Genomic DNA, 15,893 nt, shown 5'->3' on the forward strand with positions numbered 1-15,893 from the left:
CACTTCACTGTCACTTTGTCATTTGAATGATTGATCTTTAATCTAATGATGGATCTGTGTCCACAGGAGGCAAACACTCCTCTGAATGCACACTCATCCTCACTGAGGGAGACTCAGCCAAGTCTCTGGCTGTGTCTGGACTGGGAGTCATTGGACGCGATCGCTACGGGGTGTTCCCACTGAGGGGGAAGATCCTGAATGTGCGAGAGGCAACACACAAGCAGGTATGACTCTAGATGTTAGAGGGAGTCCTTCAGCGGACACAACCTGTTACAGTGTGTCTCTTGTATGTCTCACTGTAGCAGGTTGTTTCCTAAAGCTCGAGGACCTGAAATCCTCAAGCTTCATGGAAGTTGTCTATAAGATCACTGGAGAGAACAAGGCAAGCACTGACAGATGTGCCACTTCAAAAGGTTGACAAAAGGTGGAACTAATGATTAATGTTGTTTCTATGCAGGAACAGTGCTCATAATACAATACTAGGGTTTGTTTTTTAAAGAACAGGATCTGAAGGCAAGACAAGTAGGGTCCTATTATTTTCAGTTCCCGGGTGACTTCTATGTGTCAGCTGAACTGTTGTTTTGCAAATTCTGCAACATTCTGTGACTGGAAGTGTAAAAATACATGATGACCACCTATTGTCTGAAAGCCATGTGTTAAACTAATATAATTTATTTTACTGGAAACAGTTTAAAGCTCCTAAGCATTAATATTTTGTTGGTACTTGAAGTACTTATAGGTCAGTGTTACGTTGCATCATGCAGTATTTGTTCTAAAGGTACGGAGGAAAAGTGTTGTTTGCTACTTCAATGAATTTAAAGTAATTTCTATTTCATTTGTGTACATTTAAGTCATTAACATAAAAACACACTCTTTTTGGTAGTAAAATAGGAGTGAAAGGTAAAAAAAATAAAAAACTGAATTCCCAAAAATTAAAACGGAAGGAAAGGCAGGAAACGTTGCAGGTACAGAGAAGAATGGATTCTACAAAGTGATGTTAACTTGCATGTCAGAGAGTAATCAAGAAAGTGGAGCTGAAAAGAAGCTTCTACAACAAAGAAAAAATGATCTGAATGTCGTGAACTACTTCAGAAAACACAAGCTGAAGTTTAGAGAACCTCTGTATAGATCTTTAACACACTGTGCATCATCATTTCTGCCAACAGATCATGGAAAACGCTGAGATCAACAACATCATCAAAATCGTGGGCCTCCAGTACAAGAAGAGCTACGAGGACCCGGAGTCTCTGAGGAGTCTGCGCTACGGCAAGATCATGATCATGACGGATCAGGTAGGTGGCGTCGGGGACGAGGCTCAGCTGCTCAGGTCTGTTGCTTTCACTTCCTCACTGTGTTTGTCTGCTCTCAGGATCAAGATGGTTCCCACATCAAAGGTCTGCTCATCAACTTCTTCCACCACAACTGGCCCTCCCTGCTGAAACACACATTCCTGGAGGAGTTCATCACACCCATCGTCAAAGTGAGAAAGACACACACTAACAAACAACACCACCACTTCAGCACAAAAGCTAATCACAGGCATCAAAACTCTAAATAGATATAGATAAAGCCACTTTTCCCCTTAGAAGAGATGATTACCAAGCAGTGCACAGTGGTAAAGGGTGGATATCGTCAAAGTGGAACTGGCTTGTATCTGATTTAAATGAAACCTCAACATACACTTCATATGTGGAGAGAAAGTTGAACACTTTCTGTACTGTAATGTTAGGTTAATATACCTGGGTAATGGGGTAAATACAGTCATAATCATTTTGTCTACACTTGTATCCAACAAGTCTTTATATGAGAACCAAAGAAGAACATAAATGTTGCTTACACATGTACTGGAACAAAACTGTTGTGGATCAAGAACACAGCACAGTGTGTGTGCCAGGAGAGGATAACATGAACCTTAAAAAACAGATTGGATCCTTAAAAAGAGCTTGGGAAACAATGAAATGATTTTATACTAAATGTAGACACGTTAGAGCTTCTTCTGGACCTGAGCTGTGTTGATTCTTTTGATTTGTTGTCTGCAGGCGACCAAGAGCAAGCAGGAACTGTCCTTCTACAGCATTCCAGAGTTTGATGAGTGGAAGAAACAAACAGAGAATTATAAAACCTGGCATATAAAGTACTACAAAGGTTTGCTGCTCAAGTCTGAACAAATATAAATACATATCTGTATATAAAGAATGTTTTTATGAACACAAACATCCTTCCGTAGTTGTTTATGTGTGAATTTATTTTTCAGGTTTGGGTACAAGTACAAGCAAAGAGGCAAAGGAGTACTTTGCCGACATGGAAAGGCACCGCATCTCCTTCAGATACGGCGGTGTGGAGGATGACGCTGCCATCACTCTGGTGAGTTTACTGTGACCATTTCATCCAGTTCTCCCGAGTCCTACACAAACTACAGACACTATTTCAGACAGTTCAGTAGAAATGAATCGGAGCCTCTCTGATTACTGACATCACAAGTAAAGGGTTTGAGATCTGCTATCAAAGGGTTTACACTAGGGCTGTCAATCCTCCCCCCAAATCACATTCCAATTGTTGACGCTCTTATATGTTGATATTTGAATATGTTAAATATTCAAATGATATTAACATTTTTAATGTTTGTTTTAGCTCATTATATACACCTATACCAGCTTATTATTACGTCCCTTGTCCATTAAAGGGCATTCAAACCAAATCTGTTATGTAGCATTTGCAACACACTTAAGTTTTACCAACTCAATATAAAACTTCAAGAAGGGAAATTGAAATATTATAAGTAGTGGAGCAACGGATCACAACGACACTTTTTGGACTTATCTGAGGATGACAAAATGTTTGTCATCTAGTGAACAAAATTCAGATTTGAATGTGATTTGAAACAGTGCAGAGATGTCTCAGTATGAAGCTGGTACCTCCATGTTCTGTTGTTTGGACACAACATGGCCTGTAACAAAAAACCTCAGCCCTGTGCAGTAAAGATACTGATTGTCTTTGTTGTGGTTTTTCAGGCCTTCAGTAAGAAGAAGACAGACGACAGGAAGGAGTGGCTGACTAACTTCATGGAGGACAGACGTCAGAGGAGGATGCACGGCCTGCCAGAGGTTTGTGGCTTCGCTGCAGTGATGACAGGGGGAAGGGTGGTTTGGTTTCTGTGTGTGTGCTGCTCCCACTCTGGGAATCCTTCACACTGAGCTCCACAAACTCTGGGATTAGACGCCGTTTCATTTTCTGTGGTTTTCCTTCATGTGTTTGACGTCTAAAGACCAATCACGGTAGATCTGTTGACAGTATCTAAAACGATCTAAAGTCACGTGAAACCACTCAGATGAAATATTGTACCACAGATTGAAGCACATGGATGACATTTTATTTGAATTGTTTTTCAGCAATACCTGTATGGAACACAGGCCAGACACCTCTCCTACAACGACTTCATCAACAAAGAGCTGATTCTGTTCTCCAACTCTGACAATGAGAGATCCATCCCATCTTCGGTCGATGGTTTGTAGACATGCTTCATATCTGTGCATGGCTTCCATGAGTGAAAAAAAAAAATGGACAATGTTCATTTAAAGTCTCCCTCTGATGGAATGTGTGTGTTGTTTCCAGGTCTGAAGCCAGGTCAGAGGAAGGTCCTGTTCACCTGTATGAAAAGGAACGACAAGAGGGAAGTGAAGGTAGCACAGCTGGCCGGTTCCGTGGCTGAGATGTCGGCCTACCATCACGGAGAGGTACAGTCAGCTCAGTGTCTTCTAGATGTGTCTACATGTCAATGTCTCAGTGACACCTTCAGGGTTTTAGCTTTGATTTTGGTGGGAAAAGCTCAAAGTTTAACATCTCATCAGCTAGAGCTACTGAACCAGACTAAGAGACCATTCACAGGCTCAGGAAAGCTTTGCAGGTGTTTTTGAGTTCATTAGCTGGTTAGAGTGTGACACCATTAGGTTACAATAGTGAACTGTTTCACTATACTAATGTTTTGATTTACTGAATTATATTTCATTAAATATAAGACATATTCATTACAATTAAAAGACATAGAAATGTGAAATATTTCAGTCTGTGTAATGAATCTATATAGATATGAGCTTCATTGTTTGAATTGAAAAAAGTCTTCCATGATATTCTAATTTATTGAGATGCACCTGTGGGTTCATACAAATCCTCAAAGTTGAATTCAGTGTTCCACTGACTATTCACGATTACTGACCACTCATTTTTCATTCACCCACGTAGCAAGCTCTCATGATGACCATCGTGAACTTGGCCCAGAACTTCGTGGGCAGCAACAACGTGAACATCCTGCAGCCTCTCGGACAGTTTGGTACTCGCATCAACGGAGGAAAAGATGCTGCCAGCCCTCGTTACATCTTCACCATGCTCAGGTGAGCAGGAACTGTTATCCTCCAGGGTCAGGTTAGGCTGTGGATGTGGTCTTAGCAGGGATCCATTTTTGAACAGAGGTAATCTAATAATGTTATGTCCCCCCCCCTCACAGTCCTCTTGCTAAGCTGTTGTACCCAGCGGTGGATTCCAACCTGCTCAAATTCTTGTACGATGACAACCAGAAAGTGGAGCCCGAGTGGTACATTCCCATCATTCCACTGGTGCTGGTGAACGGCGCCGAGGGCATCGGGACGGGCTGGGCGTGTAAGATCCCCAACTACGACACCAGAGAGATCGTCAACAACATCAACCGCATGCTCAACCACCAGGACCCCCTGCCCATGGTAAACACTGACGGCTGCCGGTTTGCCAATGAGCCGTGGTTCTCTCGTAAAGTCTAGTCTCGCGATATCCCATAATTCTTTTAAATTCTCGTCCCGCGAGACTTCACTTTGAGGAAGATGGACGTGAGCGTCTTGCGTTTCTATGGTGATGAGACAGTGATCTCAGCTGTTGCTGTTATTGTTTTTAACAGAAGATGAGGCAAAGCCCTTATGTATATATGATATATATTATTACATTATATACTGTATAAATGATGTGTGGCAGTGGCCATGAATAAGGGATTTCTGGGAGAGGATTTCAGAACAACTATGGATACAAAATTTCAGGATGACCCGGGATGCGTTCAACTAGCTGGGTGATGTTCTCAAACCGATTAGCGTTTCCATCACACTTTTGTGATACACTTTCATATCGTCTGAAAAACCACCTCACAAGAGCGTAAACATGTTTTAGCGATATTTGAGAGGTTTTTGGAGATTCAGGCGTTTCCTTTACCAGTTTTTATTGCGATATTTAGCTTTTGTTCATTCTTAGAGGGGATGGAAGTGCACTTAGTGATGCAAATAAAAACATGGCGATGGATTCTTTCTGTGGTGTGGCTGACAAAAAAATATTGTCTCAGTTTATGTCCCTCTGCTTCTGTTTGTACTCATTCAGCTTCCCAGCTACAAAAACTTCAAAGGGGTGATCCATGAACTGGGTCAGAACCAGTACCTGGTCAGTGGAGAGGTGTGTGTCATTGACAAGAACACCATAGAGATCACAGAGCTTCCTGTGCGCACATGGACACAGGTAAACCTCAGCTGCTTTTCTTTTGCCTCTTGAAATGTTTTCTATTGCAGTGTCCTTTCCATGTGAGATTAAATTGAACACGTCCCACAGAGGAAACTGAAATATTTACCATAACCAAAAGATAACAGCAGTGTGTAGTTGTGTGTGTGTTCTACTGCAGTTTCACATCTGGTTTGTTATGTGTTTGTTGTACTGTAAATAACAGTTTCTGTCCTCCCATGTGCAGGCCTATAAGGAGTCTGTGCTGGAGCCTATGCTGCAGGGCACAGACAAAACACCGGCTCTCATCAATGACTATAAGGAATACCACACAGACACTACAGTCAAGTTCGTGGTGCGCATGTCTGAGGATAAACTGGCCCAGGCCGAGGCAGTAGGCCTCCACAAAGTCTTCAAGCTGCAGTCCAGCCTCACCTGCAACTCCATGGTAACGTCAACAATGTAGTCAGATGAAGTTGCAGTTATGAAAACATGACTGGGCCATATGAAGTCAGACAAACAGTGTATTAGGTTTTCCTTCTTTTCTCTTCCGTCTTGTTTTGAAGTACAGTAAGTAGGGACTGATTTTCTTTTTTCTCTGTTCAGGTTCTGTTTGACCACATGGGTTGTCTTAAGAGGTACGACTCGGTCCAAGACATCCTCAAGGAGTTCTTTGAGCTCCGCCTCAACTACTACAAACTGAGGAAGGACTGGTTACTGGGCAGCCTGGGAGCCGAGGCCTCCAAACTGTCCAACCAGGCTCGCTTTGTACTGGAGAAGATTGAAGGAAAAGTTTCAATCGGTAAGAATGCAGGACAAATCACTTCCTTATGCATCCACAAATATTTGTTTATATAATTTCTGTTCTAATTATTATTATTTTTGTCCTAATAGAAAACAAATCCAGACGGGAACTGATCCGCATGCTGGTCCAGAAAGGCTACGAATCAGATCCAGTGGCAGCCTGGACCAAAGCTCAGGAAAAGGTAATCTTCTAGAACATATAGTGCATCTGCACAGTTTACAGGCTACAGGTCAAAATGTATGAATGACTTTATAGTGCAACTAAACAGCGTTATGGTCATCTTTAATAACAATGAATGTATGAGTGATCCTGGCAGAAGGAGTTGGACCCTGACATTTATGTTTCCTGTTTGTCTGCATCAGGCACTGGAGGAGGATTACCAAGAGGGAAACGACAGCGACAGTTCGTTGGACTCAGGCTCGACCTCGGGGCCAAACTTCAACTACATCCTCAACATGCCTCTGTGGTGTCTGACTAAAGAGAAGGTGGATGAACTGCTCAAACAGAGGGACCACAAGGTGAGACTTATTTATTTAGCAGAGCATTTCTCAAATGGGAGTCAGTCCCCACATTCAGCAGTGTTCAGCTCACAATTATTAAAGGACACATTTCAGATCTAGTGTATGAAAATGTGAAGTAGATATGTGTCAGTGAACAAAGTGGATGTGTGCTGATGTGCAGAAAGGAGAACTGAACGACCTCCAGAGGAAAAATTCCGAGGATCTGTGGAAGGAGGACCTGGCCGTCTTCATCGAGGAGCTGGATGTAAGTTTGTGCAGCCGTTTTCATTCTCTTCCTCCTTCCTGTTGCTTCCCGTTGCCTTTTTTATGTCTTCAAATGTGCCACAACACTCTCTTGGCCTCAAGGCTGAAGCTGTGAAGGACAGCTGATGAGCACAGCTTTGTAGAAAGTATTAAATTACACATGAGCATGACATGATGAGGGGTTCTAAATATCAGTCTTTCACTTTTTAGATGAAATGCTCTGTCGTATAAAACTTTTATTACTCACACACCAAGTGGGAGAAATTATAAAACAGTTGTGCACTTACATTGAGTGAGGGAGGAGTCTGCTGTGCTCAAGATGCATGATTGTACTTATTTAACAGTAGGAGCTTTTTGTTTGCAGGTTAGGTTATTTGCTCTATGTACGTTTCCATTAGTACCTGGAATCTGGTTATCTGGAACTACTTTACTGGTACCAGCTCAGCCGAGGTTCCAAAATGGATATTCTGCACGGCTAAAGCCAAAGCCTGCTGTAGGCCTGTTAATATGTCACTTTATGAAGTTTTAATATTTTTTCAGACAAGAAAGTAACTGTTTAGATGTTGGAAGATAAATGTCTCACAGCTGAAATCTAACAACTGTGGCAGCCACATTAGTTTGTCTGAATGTGAAGTGAAGCTGAGTGGAGTCCATGTAGAGGAAATGCAGCATTGGTTTATAGCTGTTCTGGCTTTTATTTGTGTTGTAAAAGTAAAAAAGGAATGAAAGTAAAGACTTGCTGTGTGTTGTCTGTCAGAATGTGGAGAAGATAGAGCGGGAGGAGCAGAGCGCAGGAAGAGCCATCAAACTAGTGAAGGGTAAGGTGGGCAAACCTAAAGCGAAGAAGCTGAACCTGGAGGAGACCCTGCCTTCGCCGTTTGGCCGCAGGGTGGAGCCTCCCACTCAGCCGATCAAATCCGACGCCGCCAAGAAACTGACCAAAAAGAAGAAGGTAACGACCGCCGACATCCGTCTGAAAAGGAAAGAGTCATGTGGAGAGGTCAGGGTGGTTACACGTTGTTGTGTTTTCCTCTCAGGGCGACGCAGACGTATCGGTGAAGATCGAGTTTGATGACGATGGTTTGGCTGTAGAGGGAGGAACAGGAGAAAACTCTGTTGCCAAACCAAAGACTCCACGTGTCAAGAAGGAGAAGAAAGAGCCAGGTTAGCTCTGAGTTCTGAAGATTCACATGGTTCTTCTGTCTCATGTTGAAATGTTGACCTTTACATTTTCTTTTTTTTATGTTGCTTTGCTTTATTGATCCGTCTGTGTTTCCAAACCCACTCAGTAATCAACTGCTCAGTGGTTCACTTTCACATTGACAGGAGACTGTTATTTGTGATGAGAACTTGTTTTATGGTTGAATCATCAGCTCAGACAGTTATTGCTCAGATACAACTTTCCAGACATCATAATACAGTGCTAGCTGGATAAACAGAATACCTCAGGCCTCTTTGATGCAGTGCAGTGCAGAGAACAAACTGAAATCTTATGGTCTCAGTCAGAGTGAGAGTACCGACAGCTAACGGTCTGTTCCCCCCTGTGTCCTGTGCTGCAGGAACCCCAAGAGTGAGAAAAACTCCAGTACCCAAAGGCACCCCTGCTAAGAAGGTGAAGAAGAGGAACCCCTGGTCTGATGACGAGTCCAAGTCGGACAGTGATCTGGAGAACAGTGAGCCGCTGGTCATCCCCAGAGAGACCAAGTCCCAGAGAGCATCAGGTACGGCTGAGTGGAGCTGGTCAACTGTCCACACTGAGGAGTGTAGTGCACTATATCGTTTGTTCGCCATTTTGTAGTGTTATAGTAGTTTTATAGTGTTGTTCCAATTCTCCGTGGCTGAATTCATCCACTATGTAGTGGATGACAAAACACCCACAGTGCACCGCAAAATTGAGTGAACAAGCAATGTACACTACTTTCTACTCCCGTATCCCACAATGCAATGCGGTCATGTTTTGCCCGAGAAGAAGAGCAAGCTAATTAGCATGTTAGCTACGATTTCTTTAGGTTATTTACCAATGAACTCCTCGGACGTATTTGCCTTCGCTCCGTTTGCCTGAGGAGCAGGGGTTGGGCAGCAGCATCCCAACAATAACAGGCAGCATTAAATCAATCTAATAAAGAAACTGTAGTAGAATATGTAGTAAATATGAGAAACCCCTCTTGCAGTGATCTCTGCCATGCAAAGTCCTCCCTGTTCACCGCCACGTTCCTGCCACAACTTAACATATATGACCTTACATACAAACATACAGTGCTGTGAAAAAGTATTTGCCCCCTTCCAGATTTCTTAGTTTTTTGCATATTTGTCACACTTAAATGTTTACGATCATCAAACAAATTTGGTTAGACAAAGATAACTAACAGAACTAACTGTAATAAATCTAATTTCAAGAAATCACTTCAATAGAACCTGTTTGAGTGAGAGATCTCGAACAGCAACACATCATGTCGCAATCTAAAGAAATTAAAAAAAGATAAAAAAAATAAAAAAAATCATTGACACCTATCTCTTCTTTGGGGACTCCAGACACAGACTGACATCCATATCCCAGGCCACGTCAGAGACAACTATACTTTCTATCACTTGGTGAGGAACACTGAGGTTCAGTCCAGACTCGGTCCACAGCATCCAAAACTGACTGCTGTACCTTTGTGAAACCTTCCATGTAAGCATTTAGCTCCAAACCAGTTGTGACTGTATACCTAAAGCCGCAGGAACACTTGACCATTGCACATGTTCATGTCATGAATAACTGGACAGGACGGTGCATGCACCAACTGCAGTTTTAGTTTGAGTAGTGTTAGAGTGAACAGCATCAGTGGTGTATTCTGCACCGTTCTCTTCCTCTGTGAATATGTTAAAGCTCTCTGATGTGACCCACTGTCAACACCAGGGCTCTGATGATGACGGTGGCTAGTACTATGTAATTTCACTCAGTGACATCAAACCTGAGGACAGAGAGAAGCGTTGGGCTCGGTGGAGGTTACCTCAGGCTCATTATCCTCTGTCGGCTCCCAAGTGTTTGAACGTGGCGTGATGCAACCCGGCTGAAACAGGAATAACGATCGCACGAGGCGTCGGAATCCACAGCAGTAATAATGCGCTTTGACACGGACTCGGCTCTTGTCTTTCAGCTTCCAAGCCAAAATACACGTTTGACTTCTCGGAGGAGGAGGACGCAGAGGAAGAGGAGAACGGAGACGACGGCGTGACTTCCTCTCCGGTCAGGTCGTCGTTCAAAGACGACTTTCCTTCGTCCGACTCCAAGAGCCGCTACAACGACCACAACGATGACGATGAAGACGACGACAATGACAATGACAATGACAACGACAACGACGACGACGACAACGACAACGAAGACGCCTTCTCTACAAGCAAACAGAAGACCACCACGTAAGACTGCAGCAGATCAGTCCCCACAGAGCCATATGAGCCATATGCACGCTATTATATTAAGTTGTAGGCTGGTGCTTATAATGCAACATGCCAGTCATCAGAAGACAGTGGTGTGTAAACACCGTTTTAATACAGAAGCAGATGCACCGTGCGGCACCGAGGTGCAGTGGTTAGCACTGTCGCCTCACAGCAAGAGGGTTCTGGGTTCGAACCCGCCGGCCGGCTGGGGCCCTTCTGTGTGGAGTTTGCATGTTCTCCCTGTGCATGCGTGGGTTCTCTCTGGGTACTCCGGCTTCCTCCCACAGACCAAAGACATGCAGGTTTGGTTAATTGGTGACTCTAAATTGCCCAAAGGTGTGAATGTCTGTCTATATATACAGTATGTTAGCCCTGCGATAGACTGGCGACCTATCCAGGGTGTACCCCGCCTCTTGCCTGAAGTCAGCTGAGATGAGCTCCAGTTCACCTGTGACCCTAGTGCAGGATAAGCGGTATAGAAAATGAATGAAAATGAAAAAAAGTGTAATTTATTACAAAAAACTGAATATGCTTTCCTCCTCTGAAGGTCTACACCAGACGCTAAGAAGAAAGCAACAACCAGCATCTTCTTGTCCAAATCAGCCTTCTCTGAAAAAAGCAACGACAGTGGTGAGTAGAAGCGGCTGTTTGGATGGCTGTGGATTACAATGCACACTGCATGACTTAAAGCAGATATCAGCTTCACGGCCGTTTCGGCTAATGCTGCGTTCAAGGCAGGCTTTTGAAACCGTAAGTTACAGCTTCAAGTCACAACTACGACTTGGTAGCGTTCCAGGTAACCCGTAGCTCGTGTTTTTACCATCCTGTTGTCTGTGAAAGTTCCCTATAACGGCCACTCGTAACTTCCGACCCGTGAACTCGTACCAGATCGAACTGGTATGACTTCACAGGAAGGAAAAACACAAAGTACGAGTTTCTTTGAACGTACCATGAGTTAGCAGCCCCCGCCCTTGTCAGGCATCAATTGGTCCTCGTGCTACGTCACCACATTCACGCGCATCCCTTGGCTGCACACACAGCCCTTCATGCCGTTCTCTCTCCTCATTGGATAACACTTGTATCCCACAAGGAAAATTTCCTCCTCGGGTTACAGCAGAGCAGAGTGACGGAGAGACTCGTGTTTAGGCTGAAACACTTCATGTAAGTGATTGCTGACGGAAAATAGGACTATTTAGGACTTATATTAACAAAAACATTCCACTGATATCTGCTTTAACTAACAGTGTTTTATATTGTTATAAAATGTATAAAATAATAATTATTACTATAATATAAATTATGGATGTTTTTTTTCCCCCAGTTTTACACTTTATTTTATAATTCATGTAGTTCCTGCTTCTACAGTAGGTTTCCTCATTTGATGTTACTGTAAAGAAGAATTTACCATTTAGAATGAAAAAAAAAAGTAAATCCTCTATGAAACCATGGAGATAAAGTTGGTGAAGTGGAGAGAGATATGAATATATATATATATATATATATATATATATATATATATATATATATATATATATATATATATATATATATATATATATATATATATATATATATATATATATATATATATATATATATATATATATATATATATAATTTTTTTTTTTTTTTTTTTTTTTTTTTTTTTTTTTTTTTTGTACATATATATAGAAATATTTTGACAATAAGATTCATTCATTCTTGATCATTGTTAGTTCTGCAAGAAAATATCAAGGACAAACTTGAGGGAAATGTGAGATTAGATGTGACAAGCATCATGTTTCCATGGAGGAGGCTGTGCTCCACCAGTGGTTCACTGGGCGCTCACTGCATCATATGACAGCTGTGTGCGTGTTTGTGTCGTAGACGGGTCCAAGTCTGAGAGTGACGACGACAACGGCCCGGCGTTCTCCACCTACTCCAGCAGCTCTGCATTTGACAAAGTATCGCCAGCAAAGAAAGGTAATGTAGGATGTGTCCAGCAGAGGGCGCTCTAATAACTGTGATCACAGTGAGGGAAGGGGGAGGGCCGCTCTCTGAAGGGATTACTGACTTGTTTGTGCATCCAGTGGAACTCATTAAGTCTGATATACATATTTTATAAGTATATTGTGGATTTAGCTCATCAAAGCATGATATAACTGTCATGTACAAGAAGGGGGTGGTCCGAATCTCCCAGCATGCCTTACTGTGCTGTAATAGAGACTGTAAGACGTAGTGACTGATGAGGTGTTTGTTTGTGATGTGCAGCAGTGAAGAAGCCTTCAGACGCAGCTCCCAAACCTAAGAAGACACCAACACCAAAAGCAAAGAAACCGGACAAGTCCATCTGGGACTCAGACTCAGACACCGGGTCCAAGAAGCCAGGACCAGGTCTTAAAGGTACACCACAGACTGAAAATCAGTAGGGAAAATCAACCCACCACCAGTGGAGTGCTTCTGCTCACTTTGATGTTGTGACCTTTGTGCAGGTAAAGGCCGGGGGAGGAAGAGGAAGAGCGGCCCTGGCCCTGGCCCTGGCTCTGGCTCTGAAGACGAGTACAGTCCCATGAAGAAAGTGACAAAACCTGTGGGCAGAGTGAGTATCTCTCTCTCTCTCTGAGTGCTTGTGCTGCTACTTTGCACATATTGACCTGATGTTTTGTTTGGAGGCATTTTATTTACAGAGCTTTGACAAATACTGCACCTTTAAGGCATCTATATAGCTGTATTTAGCTTTTCATCTATTATTCATGAAAGTATTCCCAATAAAACAAACAAACAAGATCTCTGAAAAATAAAGTAGGTCAGAAAGAAGATAGCTAGTATTGCAAAACGCTGCCAACAGTTGAGTTCAGCAAGAAGTGGTCTTGACAGAAACATTCAGCTGAGCTTTGGAGCAGAATGAAGGCCACCGATCTCCTGAGGACCGAGGTGAACAACAACACAAAGCAGCTGTTTGTGAAGAGGCAGCGCTGAAACCTGAAGTGGCCACGTCAAGCTTCTTCACCCCAACACGTAACACTTAGAATACCGGTGTTGGCTGTTGAATCAGTGATAACAGCTGCCGATCACTTCTCTACATGAACTCACATCAACCTTCTTCCTCTGTGCTTTTTTTCATGGTTCACTTAAATAATAAAAAATACAATATAAATTCTTAATAATCAAACCTTATCGAAGTATCTGTGCACATTGTCAGAGCACAAACAGCCACTGAAGAAGTTTACCTTGATAGATCAAGTCTGATTAAATATTACAGGCAGCTTCTCATACTTTATTTTACCATCCTCCTCTCTTCACATATTTTTGCTGCAGATGTAAAGCTGGAGAGTAACTCTACTGCGCTAAATAATGAAATGTAATTTTACCTTACACATTATTTATTATTTGACAAAAAAGTGGTCATTTTATAAAATGTGGTGTTTCTACTCATTGTAAAATACACCACCAGTGCAAAAAATGTGCTTTTAAAAGTAAACTATACAAAATGTTACACATTAATATTATACTCTATTAATTGAGCTATTAACCAACATCTGACCTAATTATTGATATCAAATACTAATACATTTTTGATGGTTTTAACCCTTTGAATGCCAGGTTTTTGTCACATGGCCACGAGTTTTTGCTAGACTTGCATAGTTCCACTTTGACCTTATGAGTGTAACACTTGTTTGTACACAGTGTATAGAGTTTAGAGTTACTGTAGGGGCTGAGGTGGAAATAACAAGATCAAATTAAAATACACAACTTTGCCAAGACCCATGCCGTATTATTTAACAAGTGAGGTTTAATTCAGGGCAGATTCAGAGCAGCAACAATCTGAGTAAAAACCATAATAAAGTCTTTTTGTCGGCCTGGTTTGCAGAAGACGCCACAGAAACCTCCATCCGACGACGAGGACGAGGACGACAGCAACAGCCTGAGCCTGAGCCTGAAACAGTCCCGTGACCGGCCCGGCCGAGCCAAGAAGGAGGTCAAGTACTACAACGAGTCGGACGACGGGGAAGAGGAAGAAGACGACAACATGTTCGATTAGAGCGGATGGTGGTTCTGTTCAAACACACTCCTCCTCCTGTGTTCCCACAGACTTTTGTACATTTCCTGTTTCATTTAATTTCATTAATGGTGATGTTCAATGATTTTTAATGTGTAGGTGTTTTACACTTTTATTATACATATACAGGTTTCTTTTTTATGCTCATTGAAATGTTCTGTATTTGTTGGAAGTGGCTTTTAGATGTTTAGACGCTGTGCTTAAGCACATTTTAATTGTTAAAATATTCTGTAACTTTTTGAACATGAAGTTGAAAGTAAACGATGAAATGTCCCTGGTTTCACTGGTACGCTTCTTCCACCACTGACGGTTACTGATCACACACTCACACTGACTCTGACATTATGTTGTGAAATGGAATCAATAGTTTCTCATTGTGACACGTTTCCTGTAGATGGTCAATGAGAGGAAACCTATGAGCTTTTATAGAGGCAGAATTTATATAAAGGTGCACAGTACTGGTTACACTCTGATGAGGGCAGCAGGAGGTTGATGCCATAAGGCTGCAGGGAGTCAGTGTCCATAGACTTCCATGTTAAACTGTCAGAAATAAACATGCTCACAGCCTGATAGAAAAATAATCATTTCTGTATGAGAGGGAATTTTAAAAAAATTAAACTAATTTAAATTTCATGACGGTTTAAATGAATGATAACTGAGGCTGTGGAGGCTTTGGATGACAGGTCGGCAGTGTTGGGAACATTACTTTGGAAATGTAGTTGGTTACAATTACAAGTTAACCTGTTGAAAATATAGTATAATAGTATCAGAAGTAGTATAGTAGTATAGTATCAGAAGTGTCAGCATCCAACTTGCAGCTCTGGAAGGAGGATGTTGGCGTGAAAAAACTATTTAATAAATCCAAGCTTCAGCTTCTGTTGCGATTTTTCAAATGTAACTAGAACTGTAATTGTGGAAATTAAAAAAAAAAAAATCAATTTCAGATATATCTAAGATCAGAGGAGCTAACCCATGTTTGTTTGTGGTGTCACAAAAATAGCCCAAGTTCATCATGTTGAGTTGGTGAGTTGCCAGGGTAACTACTGTAGGGAAAACCTTCAAGTGGCAGATTCTGGGATTATGGAATCAGCATATAAAAGAACCATCTCCTCTTCACCTGGACCCGTCCCTGACTATAATAAGACACAGAGTGACGTCTGTCTGCAGGGAAACACAGCAGTGGACATTAACACATTCCTGTCTTGACTAGGCTGGTTCTTGATGTTATTTTACAAATGCACACATAATAATTTTAAAATAAATATATTTTATTACTTTGCCAGGACAGTTCATGGTAAAGTTAAACAGTATATGAACATAAAAAGCATATGTTAATGTACAAACAAAGACAATATTT

General features: G+C 41.9%; 1 protein-coding gene across 2 annotated transcripts in view; it reads left to right on the forward strand.

The window, feature by feature from the left end:
• The window catches only part of top2b (DNA topoisomerase II beta), a 29,221-nt gene extending 14,412 nt beyond the window's left edge, over window positions 1-14,809 (forward strand). The window contains exons 12-36 of one of the 2 annotated variants that reach the window (XM_083982764.1): window positions 67-224; window positions 1,167-1,292; window positions 1,370-1,480; window positions 2,040-2,145; window positions 2,255-2,364; window positions 3,012-3,104; window positions 3,390-3,504; window positions 3,613-3,734; window positions 4,240-4,388; window positions 4,502-4,733; window positions 5,392-5,526; window positions 5,753-5,953; window positions 6,112-6,307; window positions 6,400-6,491; window positions 6,673-6,828; window positions 6,992-7,075; window positions 7,832-8,026; window positions 8,112-8,238; window positions 8,634-8,795; window positions 10,215-10,476; window positions 11,045-11,127; window positions 12,364-12,459; window positions 12,748-12,879; window positions 12,969-13,075; window positions 14,348-14,809. In XM_083982764.1, the coding sequence (XP_083838890.1) occupies window positions 67-224; window positions 1,167-1,292; window positions 1,370-1,480; window positions 2,040-2,145; window positions 2,255-2,364; window positions 3,012-3,104; window positions 3,390-3,504; window positions 3,613-3,734; window positions 4,240-4,388; window positions 4,502-4,733; window positions 5,392-5,526; window positions 5,753-5,953; window positions 6,112-6,307; window positions 6,400-6,491; window positions 6,673-6,828; window positions 6,992-7,075; window positions 7,832-8,026; window positions 8,112-8,238; window positions 8,634-8,795; window positions 10,215-10,476; window positions 11,045-11,127; window positions 12,364-12,459; window positions 12,748-12,879; window positions 12,969-13,075; window positions 14,348-14,518 (3,521 nt within the window). In that variant the 3' untranslated portion in view covers window positions 14,519-14,809. The remainder of the gene's footprint in view (window positions 1-66; window positions 225-1,166; window positions 1,293-1,369; window positions 1,481-2,039; window positions 2,146-2,254; window positions 2,365-3,011; window positions 3,105-3,389; window positions 3,505-3,612; window positions 3,735-4,239; window positions 4,389-4,501; window positions 4,734-5,391; window positions 5,527-5,752; window positions 5,954-6,111; window positions 6,308-6,399; window positions 6,492-6,672; window positions 6,829-6,991; window positions 7,076-7,831; window positions 8,027-8,111; window positions 8,239-8,633; window positions 8,796-10,214; window positions 10,477-11,044; window positions 11,128-12,363; window positions 12,460-12,747; window positions 12,880-12,968; window positions 13,076-14,347) is intronic. The other variant, XM_083982765.1, reaches the window with a different exon arrangement.
• The last annotated feature ends 1,084 nt before the right edge of the window (window positions 14,810-15,893 follow it).

Source organism: Trachurus trachurus (assembly GCF_905171665.1).
Source record: "Trachurus trachurus genome assembly, chromosome: 11".
Lineage (NCBI taxonomy): Eukaryota > Metazoa > Chordata > Actinopteri > Carangiformes > Carangidae > Trachurus > Trachurus trachurus.